Source organism: Dipodomys spectabilis, unplaced genomic scaffold (genome assembly GCF_019054845.1).
Source record: "Dipodomys spectabilis isolate Male_0828 unplaced genomic scaffold, ASM1905484v1 ptg000127l, whole genome shotgun sequence".
In the NCBI taxonomy this organism is placed as follows: Eukaryota; Metazoa; Chordata; class Mammalia; order Rodentia; family Heteromyidae; genus Dipodomys; species Dipodomys spectabilis.
The window spans coordinates 3,864,408-3,886,416 of NW_024870804.1; the positions used below are offsets into that span (position 1 = coordinate 3,864,408).

The window sequence follows — 22,009 nt, forward strand, 5'->3', positions numbered from 1 at the left end:
TGGCACCCAGCAACCTGGGACTCCTGGTCCTCGTTTTTATACTCCACGTTGTTCTTTTGAGATCACACATGCAAATTAACTTAGCACTCATCCAGAAGCTCAAGCCCAAAATACATCGGGGGCGGGGAGGGGAGGGGGTTGGGAGACATTTTTAAATAAAACTCAAAAGAACCACCCAGCACATCAGTAAAAAAGAACCATCATCCAACACATATCAGTAACATTCTTTGTCAAGCTGTGATGGCTCCCAGCCACACGATACCTCCTAATTATGACACCGAAGTGTTTGTTGGGAGAGAGACAGAGAGCAGATTTCCCAGGGCTGACATATGACACAGGAACTGGGTTCTGTGTATGTAGCGGTTGTGATGAATCCTGACAAACTCTGAATTTCTCTTTTTGTGGTGGAGATGAATACGAAAGACTACAATTTTTTTCCCCTTAACACTGGAGCTTGAACTCAGGGCCTGCCCACTGTCCCAGAAGCTTTTTCTCTCATCACTGGTGGCTCTACCACTCGAGCCCCAGTTGCACTTTCAGCATGTTGTTGATTAATTGGAGATCAGAGTCTCATGGACTTTTCTGCTCGTGCTGGCTTTCAACCATGATCCTTAGATCTCAGCTTCTTGAGCAGCTAAGATTACCAGTATGAACCACCAGCACCTGGCTGCAAGCATGGAATTCATTTGTACTGCCTTCCTGTCTTCTTAAAGGAATGGCCAATGGATGGATATTTGCCAATATGGCCCAGCTCAAAGCCAGAAGACCCTTCTGCCTTTCCCTTTGAACTAGTGCTTGGAAAAACAGCATGTTGCAGCTTAGTGGTAGATTTTTTTTTTTTTTAGGAAAGGAACTGTACACATAAATGTAGTTATAGAAAACAGTGTTCTAGAATGGCCTCTTTGTGTTTTGTGTGTGTGTGTGTGTGTGTGTGTGTGTGTGAGAGAGAGAGAGAGAGAGAGAGAGAGCATCAGTAACCTGATATATAACAATGGTGAAAGATTTCCCATGAAACTAAACAGTATGGCATAAAGTTTAGGATCTCCAGACTCTTATGCCAAAGCAGTGACTTCTCCAGGAATCTAGTGTATGTGTGTGCATGCACACACACACATACACACGTATACACACACATATTAGGGAGAAGGAAGTATTCCTTCTTCTCACCTTTATTTTAGCATTACTTTCAACAATGAAAAAATATAGGAGGCAATCTCATTGACTCTCAATAAAGAAGTGACTTGCTAAGTGTACATTCATGTTAGGAAATACTCTACCGCCCTTAGAAAGTTGAGTCCATCTTTACTGACAGACTGGAAACAATATGCCTCAGTCAGGATGAAGGTAAGGGATACATATATGTGGACACAGGAAGAGCTTCTAAGCATGTTGTGATGAGGGGGAAAATCCTGTACAGAATGATAAATACAAGATGATGCTCTCTGTGTATATAGATGGTAATACACAGAATGTGCTCTATGTGTTTTTTGAATATGTAATTATGCATGTAAAAGTGTAATTTGACATGTGTAAAAAAACCTTGGGAGATTGCAGATAAGAGGGGAATTTTATTTCCTCTGGCTACTATTTATATTTTCTACAAAGTAACTGTATTCTCATATTAATTGAATCATAATAAGGTAACCTTTGTGTTTGTGTGTGTGCATGCGTGTGTGTGTGTGTGTGTGTGTGTGTGTGTGTGTGTGCCAGTACTGGTGCTTGAACTCAGGGACTGGATGCTGTCCCTGAATTTCTGTGCCCAAGCCTAGTGCTCTTTGAGCTACAGTGCTTGCTTTCAGCTTTTTAGTAGTTAATTGGAGACGAGTCTCTTGGATTTTCCTACTTAGGCTGGCTTTGAACCTTGTTCCTCAGATCTCAGCCTCCTGAGTAGCTAGAATTACAGGGTTGAGCCTTTTTTTTCTTTTCTTTTCTTTTCTTTCTTTCTTTTTCTTTTTTTGTCAGTTGTGGGGCCTGAACTCTGGGCCTGGGCACTGCCCCTCAGCTCTTCAGCTCAAGGCGAGCACTCTACCACTTGAGCCACAGAGCCATTTCCAGCCTTTTCTGCTTATGTGGTGCTGAGGAATTGAACCCAGGGCCTCATGCATGCAAGGCAAGCATTCTACCACTGAGCCATCTTCCCAGCCCCCAGGATTGAGTCTTTTTTTTTAAAGTAACTCATGACTAGGCCTTGCAGAGATTTCCCTGTGTAACATCCTTTAGCCAGTTATCGTTGGGTTAACTAATTTGGATACCAGAACACTGGAGAACATGGCTCCTCAATATGTCATGAGTGTGATAGTCCAAACATAAGATCAGAGAGGAAGCTTTGAAAATGTCAAGTGTTACCCTAGATCCACTGAACTGCAGTCTCTGGGGGCACCAGATCCATGGCTTCCAGTAGTTTATATTGGACCCCAAGGCCCATGAGTGTGGTATCTTGGGGGAGCACTCCCCCCCCCATCACACTCACGCGCACGCGCGCGCACACATACACACACACACAGAGCCTTAGATGGGAAGAAATCCCAAATCTACTGCAGGTCAAGACATGAACTACCTTAAACGTGTGAATGCACTTCCACTGAGAAATGCTCTCACTGAAAGTTTTTGTGTCTTGTAGACACTTCTTCTGGGAGCACATTTTTTTTTCTTAGTTGTTTCTTATTTATTTTGTGCCAGTGTGGGGGGCTTGAACTCAAGGATGCTGTTCCTGAGCTTCTTTTTGCTCAAGGCAAGCACTCTGCCACTTGAGCTACAGCTTTACTTCTGGCTTTTTTGGTAGTTTATTGGAGATAAGAGCCTCACAGACTTTCTTGCCTGGGGTTAAGGTCAAACCATGATCCATAGATCTCAGCCTCCTGCATAGCTGGGATTATACATCTGAGCCAATGGGTATTTATTTATTTACTTACTTATTTGTTTATTTTTGTGCTGGTCCTGGGCTTGAAGTCAGGGATTAGGTGCTGTCCCTGAGCTTTTTTTTTTTTTTTTTTTACTTAAGGCTAGTTGCTATTGCAACAGCTCTACTTCTAGCTTTTTTTGGTAGTTAGAAATAAGAGTCTTGGCAGAGTTTCTTGTTCCGGGCTGGCTTTGAACCATGATCTTTAGCTCTCAGCCTCCTGAATAGCTAGGATTGTGGGCATGAGTCACGGATACCCAGCCTTGTTTGCTTATTTTTAATTGACGAACGGCAGTGATGTATGTCAATTGTGCGCAACATGTTTTGACATATGGAAACAGGTGGGCGGACTAAAACAAGTTAATTCGCATATGCACATCTTCATTGACCTTTGGAGGTGAGAACACTTTCTTAAAAGCTACATGCATAGTGATGCATTTTACACATAAAATTTATTGTTGTTAACGGCAGTTGCTATCTTCTACCACAAGCCTCTTGAATTGATTCCGCTTATCCAAAATTTTGTGTCTATTCACCAACATTTCTGCATTTTTAATATCATAGTGGACGCTGAGCTGCAGGATGAAATTTGAGAAAGAGGCATTTCTTTTGCAGCCAAGTTTGCTCCAGAATTCTTTACTGCACAAACTGAGCAGCAACTGTAGAGAAGATTCTAGAAAAAGCCAACATTGTGAGGGCTCCATTGTGAGAGGCTGCACATCTCCCATTCTTCCTTACAAAATCCCTGACAGAACTGTCCAGTAAATTCACCTCATTGAAGAAGAAGAGAGACTTTTTTATTGCCTGGGGCTTGAACTCAGGGCCTGGGCACTGTCCCTGAGCTTCTTTTGCTCAAGGTTAGTACTCTACCACTTGAGCACAGCATCACTTCTGGCTTTTTCTGTTCATGTGGTACTGAGGAATCAAATCCAGGGCTTGGTGCATGCTCAGTAAGCACTCTACCACTAAGCCTCATTCCAAGCCCCAAGACTTAAAGATATTAAGTGATGGCCCCAGGTCATTGACCTGGGGACTACAGCTAGAGTTCTGACCTCCTGATCCTTGAACCTCAGCCCCTGACCTCTGCTGAGTCACCGTTTTACCCCTGTGACACAGCTGATTTTCATCACAGTGTACCAAAGGATGGACAGTCAATGAGTTGATCATCAAAACCCTTACCATTGTAAGGTGGCTCTTTGAGCCACTAATTCTACTTCTTATGGAAATAATATAAATAGACAGATAACCAAATATCTAATTCACTGAACAAACATTACTAGGGAAAACTTAAATAAATAGCATATGTGAAGGCCAAGTATGGTGGTGCATACCTGTAATATCAACTACACAGAAGGTAGCAATAGGAGGATTGTAGTTTGAGGCCAGCCTGAGCAAAAGCACGAGACCTTATCTGAAAAATAAACTTAGGCAAAAAGGACTAAGAATTGTGACCCAAGTGTTAGAATGCCTGCCTAGCAGGTAGGGGCCCTGAGTTCAATACTGCCAAAACAAAAATAAAGAAAGCATACCTTATTAAAGATCCATTCACTGCTTATGCTTTTATATAAAACACAGGTACACAACATGTAATATGTGCTTCTAGAAAAGAATCTGGAAGGAGATAGAACAAATTTTTCTCGTGACAAAGGATTACAGGTGATTTTCAGTTTTTATTCATTCAACTTCTCTCTAATTCCTAAACAGTCACAAATGTTTATTATTGTGCTTTAAAAAAAAGAAAACTCTCTTTTATTTTTAATAGTGACTAAAATAACACCGGGTCGTCAAATTTATCATCGGAACCATTTCTAAATACCTAGTTCAGTAGGGTTAAGTATCTTCACATACTTGTACAAATGTTCTACCTCTACCATGAGGATTAAAAATAGCCTTTTTTAAAAAAAAAAGATAAAACGCCATACACATTGTTCCAAAATTTACAAAACAATCCAGCATAATCAGAACTTAAAAAGGAGTGTGTCATATCCAGATGGTTGCCTGGAAAACTCAGGTAAGGAAATAGCTCAGGTATACACCGCCCTTCCTATCTGCTCTTGGTGACTCTGGCTTCTTGCATGTGGATCTGTGCTCATCATTGTAATCTTAGGCAATAAACTCTCTCTGTCCCTCCTTCCTACTCCTCCCCCAGTTCTGTCCATTCTCACCATGAGAGTTGTGAGTTTGGTCTCTCACCCCTCAGAGCTGTGGGTCTGTCAACACTGGATGCTCTGTTTTGCAGATCATTGCTTATCAGCCCTATGGGAAGTCGGTGGATTGGTGGGCTTTCGGCGTCCTGCTGTATGAGATGCTGGCTGGACAGGTAATTGGTGCAAAAAAAAGGAAAGTCTTTCCCCATTCTCATAGTTTCTTGAGAAGAAAGTGAGTACTTGGCACCAAATAGCTCATCAATCTTGAGTTTTTGTGATTGTTCTAGCTTTAAGGTTATTCAAGTCAGTCGTGTGTGTGTGTGTGTGTGTGTGTGTGTGTGTGTGTGTGTGTGGACTCACACCAGTACTCAATACTGGGGCTTGAACTCAGGTCCTCACTCTATCCCTTAGCTTTTCCACTCAGGTGGGTGCTCTACGACTTGAGTCATGACTCCACTTCCAGCTATTTGGGTGGTTAATTGTAGATTGGAGTCTCCCAGACTTCTCTTGCCTGGGCTGGCTTCATGCTTTGTTCCTCAGCTCTCAGCCTCCTGAGTTGCTGGGATTGTAAGCATGAGTCACCAGCATACTGGCCCGGTCCATCTTTTTGGGACCCCATGGAGTGTGGTCATGCTCACAGAGGAGGACCCATGGTTAAAAGGAGTAGCTGGCGTAGAGGGGGAGGGAGTGCCAGCAGAGACTGTTCCCTCTCCAACCCTCCTGTCCACCCCACAGGCACCTTTTGAAGGGGAGGATGAAGACGAGCTGTTCCAGTCCATCATGGAGCACAATGTGGCTTACCCCAAGTCCATGTCCAAGGAAGCAGTGGCCATCTGCAAAGGGGTGAGTCCCTTAAAACCTAGGGTCAGGCATGCCCATCACAGGAGTATAAGTTGTGCCCCATGGGGGAGGGGCTGGGGAGGAAGACTGAGCGCCATCTGCCTGCCAACATGAGAGGCCAGCTTCCCGCTCCAAGGAGAGATGGCTTCCCATTCCCACAAAGGCACCCTGCTGCTGGCTGGGCTCCAGCCCCCAAACGCACACAAGGATCCTTCATAGAGGAAAGAGGTGGGAAATGCAGAGACTTGACCAGAGAGCCAGGACCCCTGGGAAGGAGCAGAACTCAAGCCTTCCTGTCTCCTTCTCTGCGGCCTGTGTGTTTAGTGAATGCTACTAGGAAGGTATAACTTCTGTGCTAAGAAAATAGCACGTGCGATTGACTTTGAAAGGATTCTGGAGATGAGCTCTGATCTGTCCTACACTTCCAGCACTCACACACACACACACACACACACACACACACACTGGCTGGGAGGAGAGGCAGAGTTGGACACCCAAAGTGTAAACATGCAAATTGTACCAATAAAGAAATCAGGACACTTGTTTACAGGTAAAGGTTGTGTCCAGCATCTTGTCTTGGACTACATATATTTCTGGTGCACTTGTGTTAGACCAAAGGGGGATAGTTAGGCCTCCTCTTATAGCTTTCACATGACCTGAAGAGATTTCTCTGAGCACACAGACCTCAGCCTTAACCTCAGAGATTAAATCTGGGCACTTGGATTTTGAAAACTTCCCCCTGTGGCTTGTAAAACCACTGCCTTTCAACAGATTGTCCAAAGCAAGTAATTTTCAGCTCTGATGGAAATGGGGCAGCAATGCTAGGAGACTCAGGGAGAACATGGGCCAAGGCTGATGCTGTTCCCAAGGCTTCCTCACCGACCAGATATGCAGAAGGACCTCAGGGTTACAGCCTAGCTGTGCCTAGACACTGGGACTTTTCCTGTGTGTCTGAAGAACCAGGGTTGTGGGCCTCAATCTTTGGGGTACCCTGCCTGGCTCCAGCCCTAATCCTCCTGACCCCAGTCTAAGCTGGTTCTGGTAAAAGAAACTGGAACAATCAGGCATCCAGGGGGAGTCTTGGCTCAGGTGGAACCAGCTATGCCAGCCTCCAAGCCTGAAACTGGTCATATCCCCGAAAGTCCCCACATCTAAGCTTTGGGTACCATCTACAATGGATGAAGATTATCCCAGGAAGCCACAGGTGAATTGTTTTTGGTGCTTAGCATCTTTTGGTAATTGCTTGGCAATATTTTCTTTTGTTTTTCTCTTTCTTTAAGAAAGAAAAAAACCTCTCTAGTGGTACAAAGGAGTTGCCATATAATGAAGCAGTTCATCAATACAGTGCATCTTGACCCATGTCATACCTTTCAGTCTTCTCTCCCACCTTCTCCCCTCCCCATTCCTTCCTTCACGCTTCTTAATTTTGTAGGCTACGTGTTGAATTCTTGGCTACATTCTCCTCATCTTCTCATGCTGCAATATTTTCTTTGTGGGTATGACACAGAGAAAAATAGAACAGAATGGAAAATGGGGGGGGGGTTCCTTGGGAGCCCTGGCAAAGCCCATAGACAAATGAGGGTATGGAGTGTGTATGGCCAGCACGATGACAGTAGACATTGGACTGAGAGCGGATGGGGCAGAGGTTATGCACCAAGCTCTTAATTTCTTTAATGATTTCCCACATTTCAAGATCAGACTTCCCATAGATAATCAGCTTTCCAGAAAACTCTGGTCTTGCAATTTGGGCCTGTCATTCCTCCAGAGCTTCAGGAAGCAGGATTAGACATCATTATCCCCATTTACGTGCCTGTTTCTAATTTCAAAAAAAAATAAATAAAAAGAAAAGCCCTCTCTGTCTAGATTCCCTGTGGGTTCAAAATCCATGTCTAGGCATGATCACAAAGAAGTTGTTTGACCTGATTGGCACATGGCAGCCCACAATAGCACAACCCACAGGGGCAGTTTGATGATTAAATGAGTTCATAGCTAGAAATCATTTAGATCAGAGCTCACACCCCAGGGCCCTTCTCAATACTTCTGATAGGGGCACTACCACTTTACGAGTCCTGTGCCAGGCTCCTCTGGGCATTTGAGTTTGCATTCGTGGTGATAGAAGTTTTCCAAGATCTGTGGGAGAGCAAATCCCAGTCCTCTCTCTGCTTGGTGTTACGTGCTCTTAAGCACTTCGGTTTCTTGTGGCTGTGATGGTGGTGGTTTGTGCATGTGTGCACTAGTACTGAGCCTTGAACTTAAAACCTGGATGCTGTCCCTTGCGCTTTTTCTGCTCAAGGCTGGCGCTCTACCACCTGAGCCACAAGCTCCACTTTCCAGGGCTTCTTTCCAGGCTTCTTTGCCTCTGCACATGGAATAACAGGACTCATGGAACAGAGTTGACAAGACTGGAAAAATGGCACCACCTCAAAAGAAGCTCCATTCATTGTGCTGGCACATAGTAGGAGCTCGATGCACGCTCAGGGTAGGCACGCAGTAGGATCTCAGGGCATGCTCAGGGTCTATTTCCCCTTTCCCCACCAGCCCTGCCTGGACAGCTGGGGGTTTTAAGTGGGTCATGGAGGAGAGAATTTTTCCAGGTCAGTTGCATTCGGCTTCAGCTCCAATTAGCAGTCTCCCTGCTAGAGCAGTTTGCTATGAACTGAGGACCTGTACCCTTCAGGATTCACTGGGGGTGACTTTCACTGTTGCATTGGGGAGTTTTTCCGAGTGACGTGGGCTGCGTCCATGGTAGGATTGAGTCTTCCAGCTGAAGAAGGGGCTGATGCTCAAATAAGCAGTCGGACGCAGCCTCCTCTTTCCCAAGTAGCCAGCAGGCCCCGGGGGGCTGCGTCTGGGAAGAGATCAGAACTCCGAACAGTGATTACATCCAGCTGTCTGCATGGCTTCAGGCACTGCAGAGCAGAGTGTGGAACCGGAAGGAAAGTCCAAATGAGTGCTGTGTGTTTCCATGGTGGCGTTTCATGGCTTGGCACTTCCTCCCCTCCTTCCCCTACCTTCCCCCCCCCCCTCCCCTCCTGTCTTCCCTCCCCCCACAGCTTCCCTGGGCCCCAGCCCTGCTTACATAGAAATCAAGCTGGGCTTTTGAAAACAGTCACCTTCCCAACTGAAATGGAATTCTTTATCTTTCTTTCTCATTAAAGGTCTTCTTTTCTGCCATTACACACACACACACACAAACACACACACAAAAGCGGGCCAGGTGTGGTGGCTCACTGCCTATAATCCCAGCTCTTTGGGAAGTGTAAATAGGGGGATCATGATCCAAGCTTGCTCCAGCATAATTTAAAAAAATATATTAGGAAAAAAAAGAGTGAAAAGCAAAAAAAGTCTGGGCACTGAGCGCTGTTGGCTCAAGCCTGTAATCCTAGCTACTCAGGAGGCTGAGATCTGAGGATCACGGTTCAAAGCCAGCCCAGGCAGGAAAGTCCGTGAGACTCTTATCTCCAATTAACCACCAGAAAACTAGAAGTGGCACTGTGGCTTAAGTGCACTCGCCTTGAGTTGAAGAGCTCAGGGACAGCGCCCAAGCCCAAAGTTCAAGACCCACGACCTACAAAAAAATAAAAAGGGTCTGGGCATTGTGGCTCCAGTGGTAGAGCATCTACACAGCAAGTACAAGTGGCTGAAGTTTAGGACTATCCAAAACTAAAAAGCAAACTGGAATGAAAAGAAGCAGAGATTCAACTGTAAAAGTCCAAGGGAATTCTGAGTCTGGCTGAGCTACTCAGAACTTGGCTCTGCTCTGCTCCTTGGCTGTGTAATCTTAGGCAAATGACTTGACCTCTCTGGACCCAGTTTCTTTATCTAGAAAATGAGGGGGAAATAGCTACTGAAGGCTCGGAGTATTGTTGCAAAGAATCACATATAATAATAATATCTAGGTACCGTGGGCATTGTCCCTTAGATTTTTTTTGCTCAATACTGGTTCTCTACCACTTAAGCCACATCTCCAATTCTGGTTTTTTGCTGGTTAACTGGAGATAAGAGTTTCATGGGCTTTCCTGCCTGAACTGGCTTTGAACTATGATCTTCACATCTCAAACTCCTAAGTAGCCAGGCTTGTAGGTATCAGCCACCAGCACCTGTTTTTGTTTTTTTCTTTTTCTTTCCTTGTTTTCCACTTTAATCATCAGTTCCTCCATCTTTCCCGCTATTCAGTTATGGGAATCTTGAGATATTTTCAGGCTGCCTTAGATTTATAGGAAACAGTCTGTCTGGAGCATCTATACAGCCTATTATTTAGTACTGGCTCAGAGACCCAAAGATGCAGAGTTTTGATAATTAAGCAATTGAAGCAGAACACAGAAGATACCTCGGAGGAGTTGAGTATAATGTGTGATTCAGGTTGATGAGCTGGGTTAGGTTTTGACTCTTTAATGAGCTTTCTGAAAGTAATTACTTGAAACGTGGGTCCGTTCGACTAATATATTTTGTTTCCCCCTTTCTGTTTTGTCATTTCCCCAAGTGCTCCACTGAGAAATGCAAATAGTATCTGAAGAAATGAATCTTTTGTCTTGGTCAAATGTCAGGGTTTGTTTTGTGTTTGTTTCTGGTTTGGTTTTCCCCTCGTGGGGGGGGAGGAAAAGTTGGAAAGATCACAGAGTTGTTTTCATTGGATGCACCAATAACGGCACAAAACTCCAAAATACATCCTCATGATATTTTTTAAGTCGCAGTTCAGGCCACATGAGGCCTGGGGTTTGTGATGAACCCTGGAAGATGAACCCTCGCTCTAGGCAGAGTAACATGGCATTGGAACTGAGCTCTGGCCCAGCCTTTGAAAGGGCAAAGAATTTGTTGTGATTCTTCATTGTGCTTCCCTCCTCAGTCCCCAGGATAATAATTTCCGTGTAGCTCCCGTTTCCTCCTCTGAATCCAATATTGTTGCTTTCTTCCTCTTGAAGCTGATGACCAAGCACCCAGGCAAACGTCTGGGCTGTGGCCCAGAGGGAGAACGAGACATCAAAGACCACGCTTTCTTCCGGTACATCGATTGGGAGAAACTGGAACGCAAAGAGATTCAGCCTCCGTATAAACCAAAAGCTGTAAGTAAACAGTTCTCTCTGGTGCTTGGGTCTTCAGAGAAACACAATACATGTTCTCTCCGTCTCTCTTTCCCCTCCCTCATACCTGTGGTGCTTGTGTTCTGAATGCACTCTGAAGGGTGGATAGCAATATCTCTGCCTGAATGTGTCTGGGTATAGACGTGGAGACTTCCATTCACCCACCTTCTGTAAAGAATAGGAAAGATGGTCATGATTCCATTATTGTTGCACTGATTCAGTTATTGTAACTTTCTTAGAGTGACAGCTTCTGGGGTGACTCTTTGGGGAGTAGAGTTGAGATCTGTTTTTGGACTATGATAAAGAATCTAGTCTTTCGTGCTTGCTTGTTTGCTTGCCTACTCTTTTTCTCCTTCCTTCCTTCCTTCCTTCCTTCCTTCCTTCCTTCCTTCCTTCCTTCCTTCCTTCCTTCCTTCCGTCCATCCTCCCTCCCTCCCTCTCTCCCTTCTTCCCTTCCGTCCTTTCTTCCTTCCTTCATCTTTCTCTTTCTTTCCCTTCCCTCCCTCCCTTCCCTTCCTCCCTCCCTCTCTCTCTCCCTCCCTCTTTCTTCCTTCCTTCCTTCCCTCCTTCTTTCTTTCTCTTTTTCTCTTTCTTCCTCCCTCCCTCTCTTCCTCCCTTCTCTCCCTCCCTCCCTCCCTCCCTCCCTCTCTCCCTCTCTCTCTCCCTCTTTCTTTCTTTCTTTCTTTCTTTCTTTCTTCCTTCCTTCCTTCCTTCCTTCCTTCCTTCCTTCCTTCCTTTCTTTCTTTCTTTCTTTCTTTCTTTCTTTCTTTCTTTCTTTCTTTCTTTCTTTCTTTCTTTCTTTCTTTCCTTCTTTCTTTCTCTCTTTCTGCTGTGGCTTGACCTCAGGGCCCAGGCACTATCTCTGAGCCCTTTTCACTCAAGGCTAGTGCTCTACCACTTGAGCTACACCTCCACTTCTGGCTTTTTGGTGTTTCATTGGAAACAAGAGACTCCTGGGCTTTCCTGCCTGGGCTGGCTTGAAATCATGGTCCTCACATCTCAACTTCCTGAGTAGCTAGGATAGCAGGCATGAGCCACTGGCACCTGGCTAAAGAATCTAGTTTTGCCCTTTTTCTTTCCTGGTGTCATTTTTCTCTTCATCCTGACATTGATAAAGGTCATGTTGTTTATCTAAACAGCATTTAAGTTTCCTTCTGAAACACACACACACATACACACACACACACACACACACACACACACACACACACTGCTAGGCCTGACTTCATAAATAAACAAGAGCAGTGCCTCAGCTAGCCCTGTCCAGGGGGAAGTGACCTCCTAGAGGCGGAGAGTTGCTGTGACTTTGATGGAACTTATATAATTCAAGAACAAAAGCCACACCTCCCCCCCCCCCCTCCCCGCCACCCCGGAGACCCGGCAGGGAGTCCTCTGCCTGGGAAGATGATCTTGCACCTGGATTAATCTGAACTTCCATTCTGCTGGGTGGATATCTCTTTGTTCAATTAAGTACTGTGCAAAACTGGTGACTTTATTATGGGTTGTAACACCACCCACTGGGACTGACAAGTGAACATAAATATTGCCATTGTGAGGGTCTCTGTGGTAAGAAGAAGGTGGTAATGATAGTTGTTTGGATAGGTTAATGATTAATTTCTTGAGTACTTATTATGTCCCAGAGCCACGTTAAAGAGCTCACATAGAGCAGCTATTGAAGTTCTCTTGGGGACCCCACACTGAGGCACTGCTCTGGGAAGAAGAAATGGAGATTCAGAAAGGTTCAACACTCTGATCAAGTGTGTGAGGAAGGGAGAAGTCATATTTACCCCCTCCCCACTCCCAGCCACCTCTGTTCTCCTGCCAGTCTAACTGCACTGATGGTCTGTCAAAATGCCTGTGGAGCCACGTGCTGGTGGCTCACGCCTATAATCCCAGCTACTCTGGAGGCTGAGATCTGAAGATCACAGCGCAAAGCCAGCCTGGCAGGAAAGGCCCATCTCAGTCTCCTGAGCAGCTAGGACAACAGGCGTGAGTCACCAGCGCCTGACTCAGCCAGTTCTATTTTGTGGTCCTTATTGTGGCAAACGTACATCCCGATCCCCAAGGCTGCCTCCAGGACCAGGACTCTCCCTCTGCAGAGCATCCTTTAGCCCTGTGGGCAGTGTTGGTCTCTAAGACTCTGACATCCATCTCCAAATGCAGACATGGGGTTGGGTCCCACATTCCTAATTGTGTCTAAACCTCTGAAAGGAGCAGGTGTGGTTTGATGATCTAGGAGCTGAGGAACTTGAGTCCATCCTGTCCCCCCCCCAACCCTACCCCTGACCACTTTCCACGGGGTCTTAAGAGTTATTCTCGGCACCATCTTCTTTTGTGGCAAGGAGCTGCGGGACAGAGTGTGGCCAGACGCTGTGCTGAATGACACCTGCTTTGCTATATTGTAAGGTGGAGAGAAATGTCCCTTGCAGTGTGCATCTGGCTGTATTTGCTCTGGCTTCAAAGATCCCAGTGGCTTTCTGGAACCTCCAGATAATATCTATTGCCCCTGGACGTATGTGGTTTTGGAGTCCTTCCAAGAGTTCTGATCCCTCTCCCTCACCTCCAGCCCAGCTGTGGATCCAGCGTACCTAGGCTTATTTCACTCCCTGCAACATGCATCCATCTCTTGCCTTTCCAGCTCTGTGGGTACAGAGCCCCTCTGCCTGGGAAGTCTGGAACCCTTTCTTGGGCACCCCATCTTCCTGGCCTAGTGGCTTGCTGCTGACCCTCATCGCTCCTCTTAGAGAGACCCCTGGATTCTCAACTAGGGATCTGCTTCCATCCTGGTCACAGACATTACTTCATGTTGCAATTGTGCATCCAGCATTGCTCCCAAGTTGCACAAGGGTGAGATAAGAGGCTCATGGGATTTCCTGCCTGGGCTGGCTTCAAATCACAAGCCTCACATCTCAGCCTCCTGAGTAGCTAGGCTTATAGGCGTAAGCCGCCAGTGCCCCACTCCACCGCAGAACACTGAGTCTGCAGCAGAATGTCAAGTCATTAACAGGGTCTATCATTTTCCCCAAAGGGATCAATCTGACCTTCCGTTGTTCTAACACAGGACCCATCTGCTATCAATTCTCCCGAAACACTAGGTGTGAACTCCTTACTCTACCTCCTCCCCTTATCTCCTGAGCCCACCCAGACCTGATCTGCATACTCCCTCCCTCCTCCATCCTCCCTTCCATCCTAGCTTGGATGTCATGCCCTACCTCTGAGTGTCAACAGACCCTCATTGTTTCTACACATGTGACCCCATTCCTATCCTCATTACCCAAAGCCTCAGCGTTTCCAGGCACCTGCTTATCAGGAAAGGCCTGAGAGTCTTGCAAGCTAAAGATATAACCCCTTGGCAGGCACCTGGTGGCTCATGCCTGTAATCCTAGCTACTGAGGAAGCAGAGATCCAGAGAATCATGGTTTGAAGCCAGCCCTGGTAGGAAAAATCTGTGAAATTCTTTATTTCCAACTAACTAGCAAAAATCCCAATGTGGAGGTATGGCTCAAATGGTAGAGCACCAGCCTTGAACCAGCCAAGTGGCAGTGGGAGGCTATGAGTTCAAATCTAGTACAAGCACACACACACACACACACACACACACACTCACGCCCCTTGTCCCATTCTACTTCTGTACCATTTTCAAAGTAAGACATAGGTTCTCTGTGGTAGTCTGTGGTTGCTCATATTCTGCAAGAATCTACACATCCAGCGCTTCAGAAACCACCACCTGGCACGCATAGGTTGTGGTTTCTTGGCAATTGTGCCATCTTGAAAGCATTGTTTATGTAGCTGAGGCCAGAACTTTGAGTCCGGCTTTAATGAGCTGTGAGACTGCTGGCGTGATGTCTCCACACCCAAGTGCCCTTTATAGCCTGTGAAGGAATGTCTCTGTGCGTCTGAACGTGGTGGGTTTGATGTGTTGACATTTCTGAATTGAAGCCAGAAAGTGTAACCTTTGTAGTTTTGCTATTCACCCTCTGAATTCGAGGCTTAAGAAAGGGATCTAACTTTGTCTCCGGTTGATTTAGCTAAGCATCGAATTTAACCTGCATCAGAGGGCCAAATACTCAAGAGAACAATATGTATTTGAAAGTTGTGATTTCAAATTAATTCTCATCAAGCCTGTGCTATCCAAACATACTGGAATTAAAAAAAAAAAAGATGGTGAGAGCCGTCTGTGTCAGGCAGCCTTGAGCTGCGTGGCTTAGCTGTGGCGATCAAGGTATTGCAGATAAAGGAATAAAGCTTAGAGAGATACAGGCATTTGCTCCATGGTGGGGGATCCTGGACTTGAACTCTGATTCCTGCATTTAAGTCCTTGGAAAGATGAACAGATCAACAGGGAGGCCCTGGTAAAGTCTGGGGTGATGCTGAGGTGTGTGGTGGGCTGGGGGCGAGAGGGGGGAAGGAAGAGAACTAGAGTCACACCGTTCAGTGGCGTTTATTATGTAATAGGAAGGAGCTTGAGGAGTCTCATGATTCAAATGATTTAAAATGTATTCAGAAACGTTGCAACAAACAAGTGGCATATTCACACCTTGTACGGCTCACTGGCAGGATTTTGTTTTTAAAGATGCAAATCTTACCGGTTCCTGGAGGCTTAGAATCAGAGACTGACAAAGGCAGCAGGTGTTGGCCACCTTAAGAGGCAGGGAAGGAAAGCAAGGGAGAGGGGCTCCATGGTTCTAGTGGCTTGTAGTGGTGGGGTGGGGGTGGGGGTAAATATCTAGGCTGCAGAGTTTGCAGATATCTTAATGCAAGCAGTAGGGTGAACTCATCTATTGACTGACAAACAGTCCAGAATCACGTTGGATCTGCTTCCTGAGCACTGTCCATCTGTTTCTCTCTCTTTCTGCATGCCCACCCCAATAGAAAGCCCATTTGTACCACAGTGGAATCAGGCTCCCTTCGGAGGGTTGAACCGGGAAGATACCTGGCTGAGGTGAAGTTCCTAAGTCACCTACCAGGTGCATGACTTTGAGCTGTCCCCCAGTGGTAGAGGAGAAGCTCCCATTCCGAAAGAGAGTATGAAACTGTCAGGAAGAGTCTGGCCATAGCCAGGGAAACACAATAGAAGGTGGTAGTGCATGCCTGTAGTCTCCACTGGGTGGAAGGCAGATAGATGTAAAGGATCCAGAAGTCCTAGGCCAACCCTGGGCAAAAGTACAAGACCCTTCCTGAAAGATAAACAGGAGCAAAAAGGGCTGGGCCGGGGGGGGGGGGGGGGGGGGGGGGGAGGGGGAGAGGGGCGGGAGCATCTGCCTAGCAAGTATGAGCCTCAGTACTGCTAAAAGAAAAGCAGGAAGGCAGGGGGAGAGGGGAGAACTCAAATCCTTCATTCTAAAGATGAACTAACAGATACCTAGAGGCTTCAAGGCAAGGAAACTTGGCTCTCGTTACTAGTGAAGGAATTTATTAATAACACTATTTAATAACCATAACACAGAACCATCCCGGCCTGCTCTAGCAAATTATTTTCTTGTACAGTAGAGATCTGCTTTACTGATCTAATGTCATGAGATAGGAACTACTATTACTTCTCCCGTATATGCAAGGAAATAGGCTCAGAGAAGCTAAGGCATTTGCCGATGGTTACCCAGCTAGTTAAGTCCAAGTGCTAATCCAGTAGAAGGTCCTGTGTCTTCTCCTGGCAGCGAAGGTTCCTAGGTCTCACTTTTTACAGTTGCACCACTTCCCCACGGGATACTCAAGGTTTCCATCCTTCAATGGATGAATCCCCTGAGTAGATCAGAACCCAGTCATCCGATCTTCACCGTCTGCTGGACGTGTCCCAGCCTTCGTGTCCCACCATCCAGTCGTGTCGATGTATGGACATTAACCATCACAAACGTGGCAGCAAACAGCTTGCATTCTGTTATCTTAGAAACTTCTCCCTTGAAGAAAAGCTTCCCTTTTCCTAAAATTCCTAGCAGCCTGGGATTTGATATTATTGGAAGATACTGGATCTGAGGGTCATTCTTAATTCCTTATCACCGGGGAAATTAGAAATTAGACTATGTTGATTGGCTGGGTCTGCATCAGCTGACCCCACCCCGCCCCCCCTGCCCCAAGCCAATGGACTTCCTCTCTATCTATTTCCTCCAGTCCTGCGGATGGTGATGCAGGCAGCAGCCATCCACTCTGGAGACTTCCTGACCATCTTAGTGCACTGAGGTCACGATAGGACAGGTAACACATAACTCAAATGCAAACACTATGCCATCTTATATGAGGGACCAGAGGATCCAACAACTTTGGTATTTGAGGAGCCAAAAGCTACTGGGGCCCAATTCCCTGTGGACACTGAGGGACAACTGTGTATGTAGAGACTACATCTGGCGTCCCTCCCTTCTTTTTAAAGTCCCCTTTCTTCCTATTTGGATGCTATTTCGTTTGCTGATTTTCCTCATGTGTTCCCAGCCACTCCTGGTTAAAAATAAATAAGTAAGTAGAAGTTCCTACTCTGCAATGATTGCAATGCGAGTAGAACTTGCCAACTCAAGACCTACCCATGACTCGGAAAGAGAAAGAGTAACGTTTGTGCAATTTGCTACCACCTAGGTTTGCACTTGGTGCTTCATGCTTATGGCTGGCACTGTATCACCTGAGCCATGCCTCCAGCCCAGCCTTGTGTTGGTTAATTAGAGATGAGATCTTGCAGATTTTTCTGCCCTGGATGGCTTCAAACAGCCATCCTCCAGATCTCAGCCTCCTGAGTAGTTTAGGATTACAGGTGTGAGCCACCTGCACCCAAATAGAATATGAAAGGCAGCAACCCAGAGATAGGGTGTGTATCCACTCAAAATGTCTTTCCACAGGAGTGATGCTTGGTGGAGCTGGGAATGGAGCCCTTTGTCCTTGGTCATCTTTCTTTCTGACTCTCTACCTTGTGCCTCCTCCATACTGTGCTGGGCACGGCGAGCAAGTTTTTGTTTCATATTTAAGTGGCAGATAGTCAGTCTTCCTATGGCTGGAATGGAAATGTTCTAGGTAGGCTGGGTGTGGCCAGACCAATGGGACCGTCTCTAGCCAGGGCTCAGCCATGCCCAGCAGACTCAGCCACTGGACAGGACTGGGTCAGTCAGCCCCAGTGGTAGCCATCCATGAATGCTTTTTTGTTTATTATACCTGCCCCAGGGCTTGAACTCAGAGCCTGGGCACACTGTCCCTTAGCTTTTTCACTCAGGGCTAGTACTCCACCACCTGAGCCACAGTGTAACTTCCAGTGTTTTGGTGGTTAATTGGTGATAAGAAACTCGTGGACTTTCCTGCCTGGGCTGACTTTGAACTGAGATCCTCAGATCTCAGTCTCTTGAGTAGCTAGGAGTATAGATGTGAGCCTCCAGGGCTCCAGCCTGAAATGCATTTTTTAAACTTTATTTGAAATTTTTTGGTTACCATTTCTTTTCTACTTAACCAGACATCTCTTTCATCACTCAGGATTAAAAGAAAAAAATCAATTACTAAGATTTTAAAGAATTAAAGGCACAAAGGCGTGTTGATGGCAGGGCCGAACTCCGTTATTCTCCGAGGTATGATAGCAATTCCAGTTCACCGTCAAGCTTCAAAACAACACAAATGTCTGCAATTTTTTTTCTTTAATGAAATAACACGACCTCCATATTTATCTAAGCTTGTTTCAGCTTTGTTTGAAGCTGATAACTAAACACACATAACAAGATTGGCGGCAGACTTTCGTAAGAAGTCTGTGAATAATGAACCAATTGTTAACAGGCATCAAAGGATAATAAGGTCACTAATGGTGAAGTCTTTCATTTAGAATCTGGAATGTTCTTCCATCCCTGCCCCCACTACAAGGCAGGCCAGTCATCTTATAGTAACAGGAAGCTTGAGCTTAGGGAATTTAGCTAAACTTGCTTGAAGGTTGTAGAGCGGGCAGTGGATGTTTCCAGAACTGGTACGCAGGCCCTCTCTGTTGTAAAGTCATGCCATAGGAGTAGATTACAAATGGCCACGCAGTGAGATGATGCAGCAGAAAGCCCAGGGGCTGGGGAATGGAACCCATCAGATTCTGGATCGTGGATCTCCTATTTTACCCTACCAGACCCAGAATAAGTTGTTAACTTTGCCATTGTTTGTTGAGAAGAGATAAGCTTTACTCCACCCATCCCACAGTTTTGTGGCACTCGCATCTCTAAAAAGATCGGCAAATAGACAGAATAATTACCGTTTGAGCGTGAGTTTATTTAAAGCTAGCCGTGTAGGTTTAGAGTGAATGGTGAAGATTAGATAAGAAAAACATTTAGAGTGCACCTCAGCTAGTTTTTTAAAAAGAAAGAAAAAAGTAACTATTGCTTGTCTGTTCAAAGAATACAAAGCAAAGCTGGGTGCCAGTGGCTTACACCTGTAACCCTAGCTACTCAGCATCACAGTTCAAGGACAGCCTCGACAGGAAGCTCTGTGAGATTCTTATCTCCAATGAACCATCATAAAGCTGGAAGTGGCACTGTGCCTCAAGTGGTAGCCTTCAGCATAAAAAGCTCAAGGATAATATCCAAACCCTGTGTTCAAGCTCCCAGACAGTCACACACAGCACGCATGTGCGCGCATACACACACGTGCACACACACACACAAACCCCAGAATACGAAGCATTCATCCATCTCTTCTTCTACCCATTCAGAACACTGACCCTGAGGCTAACAGTGAAGAAGAGATCAAGGTGGTAGAATTGCAAGGGATTTTCTTTTCCTTTTGCTTTTTGTGCCAATACTGGGACTTGAACTCAGGGCTTCTCGGTTAGCTCTTTTGCTCAAAGCTACTGCTCTACCGCTTGAGTCACACCTCCTCTTCTGACAACGTTCTAATTCATTGGAGATGAGAGTCTCAAGGACTTTTTTCGAACCATTATGCTCAAATCTCAACCTTCTGAATCGCTAGGATTAAAACACGATCTCAATTATTTATTTTTCTTGGGGTTCTTTTAATAACTTGTTTACTTGCAAAACAAAGAGAGGACTGGCAGTAGAGGTCAGACCAAATCATAGATGCTGAATTCCTATAAACCTGCTATACAACCATGAGGCATGGAGCCACTGGGGGAATGAAAGGAGACAATACTTATAAAGTACTTAACATAGCTCTTGGCCCTTAATTAACCCTCAAACTACTCATTGTGTGTGCATTTGATAATATCAAGTGCTTGTACTGAGTCCTGGGGATGTAGAGGTGAGCAAAACAATGTGCTTTTGCTCTCCAGGGGTTTACAGTCTACTACAGACCCCAATGAACAGCTAAGCAAAAAATGAGTGTGGAATTACAGGTTGAGATAAGGCAGATACCTTGGTTTTGTGACAGTATGGCCAGAATGCCTTGGTAGGAAATAACAGGAGAGAAGAATGCACGTTCTACCTCATTTGGAGACAAAGAATTCTCAACATGCTTGTGGGGCCTAGCTGCATACTGGCTCCTGGTAATAAGAGGATGCTGTCCTTATGGTTCAGCTTCTCTGAGGAGAGGACATTTGAATGGAGATCTGGAAGAAAACAAGACAGCATGTACTGTTTTATAAATGAAAATTAAGAAAAACAAAAAACCAAACTTGTTGTCAAACACAAATGACCTCTCTGTTGCTGATTTCCTCCTCAGTAGACTTAAGAGATAAAACAGCCTCAATTTCGGAGGCTTCATTATTAACAGGAAAAAAGGTCGGGGGGACTTTTGTTCTTTCTCTAGTCTGCCAAAAGCCAAGACCATGCTCAGTGGTGTCTGACTCTTTACTTGCAAGAAACATGGTCATCACTTACAAATGACTTTTTAAAAAATGATCCAATATGTGCACATCCATGTTTGGCTGGCTGATTCTCTTTGAGTCTCTCTGTCCTATGTTCTGCTCTAGAGAAATGCAAGGCATACAAACGACCTTGAATTTCATTAAATGTGCTTACTTTTCTTTTAAAATGGTGGAAAAGATTCTTTGTCTTTTTGCAGAGATATGTGGCTTCAATGTATTTTCATGGTGGCCCTCTAGGCTCATTGGAAGAGGTCCTAGGGTATCAATGGTGGCAGGGCAGTCGCCAGCTCCTCTGAGCCATTGACCTTGTGCTATCAAAATCCTGTTATCAATGGACAGCCCTAGATGGGCCTTTATCTCCTTCCCAGCATCCTGCCTTGTCTCTGCTCTCTAGTTCTTCCCCAGTCTTTCTCCATCTCTCCTCTGAGAAGCAATCTGTTTTCTCCAGGTCTTTCTGAGTCCCTTTCCCCCAACTTAGATGTCACTTCCTGTACAGAGTCTCCCTAGGTCCCTTAATCTAGATGTCACTTCCTGTAGAGTCTCCCTGGTCCCCTCACTTAGATGTCATTTCCTATACAGATTCTCCTTGGTCCTCTAATTTAGATGTCACTTCCTGTACGATCCTCACCCTGTGCTCATTGGCACCACCTGTAACATGATTCCTCTGTATGCATCTGTCTCTTTTTCTAGACCAGAAGGACAGCAATCCTCTTATTTCCAGGAGCCAGTCTGCGGCTAGCCCCAACAGGCACCTGAATTGGTGCTAGGGAGATCTTTTCTAGAGTTATTATCCAAGAGAAAGCCCGGTGAATAGCAATATTGCTGGTCTTAATAATTTAGCTTATATTTCCAGTTTCTTCTTTTCATTTCTGCTTTCCCCTTCCTTTCTGCTATGTTAATAGCTCTTTCATTAAAGAAAAACATTTAGAGATTCTTTTCTTATTATAAAATAATAGTAACAATTCTTTTTACTTTTTATTTTTTGCATTTGTACTGGGGCTTGAACTCAGGATCTGTGCACTGTCCTTAGGGTTTTTTTTTTGCCTAAGGCTGATGCCCTACCACTTGAACTACACCTCCAATTCTGCCTTTTTGCTAACTAGAGATAAAAGTCTCATAGACTTTTCCGCTCAAGCTGGGTTTGAACTGCGATCCTCAGATCTCAGCCTCCTGAATAGCTAGGATTACAGGTGTGAGCTGCTAGTTCCAGGCTTAGCAATTCCTGATATTTCAGATTTCAAAGATAAGATCAAACATCCAAGGTAAAGAAGGAAGTTTAAAGAAAACC

General features: G+C 45.4%; 1 protein-coding gene across 2 annotated transcripts in view; it reads left to right on the forward strand.

Annotated features, from left to right (window-relative positions):
* Prkcb (protein kinase C beta) overlaps nt 1-22,009 on the forward strand; it is a 296,600-nt gene that overhangs the window by 263,029 nt on the left and 11,562 nt on the right. For both annotated transcript variants that reach the window (XM_042689783.1, XM_042689785.1), the window contains exons 14-16: nt 5,139-5,219; nt 5,782-5,889; nt 10,809-10,949. In XM_042689783.1, the coding sequence (XP_042545717.1) occupies nt 5,139-5,219; nt 5,782-5,889; nt 10,809-10,949 (330 nt within the window). The remainder of the gene's footprint in view (nt 1-5,138; nt 5,220-5,781; nt 5,890-10,808; nt 10,950-22,009) is intronic.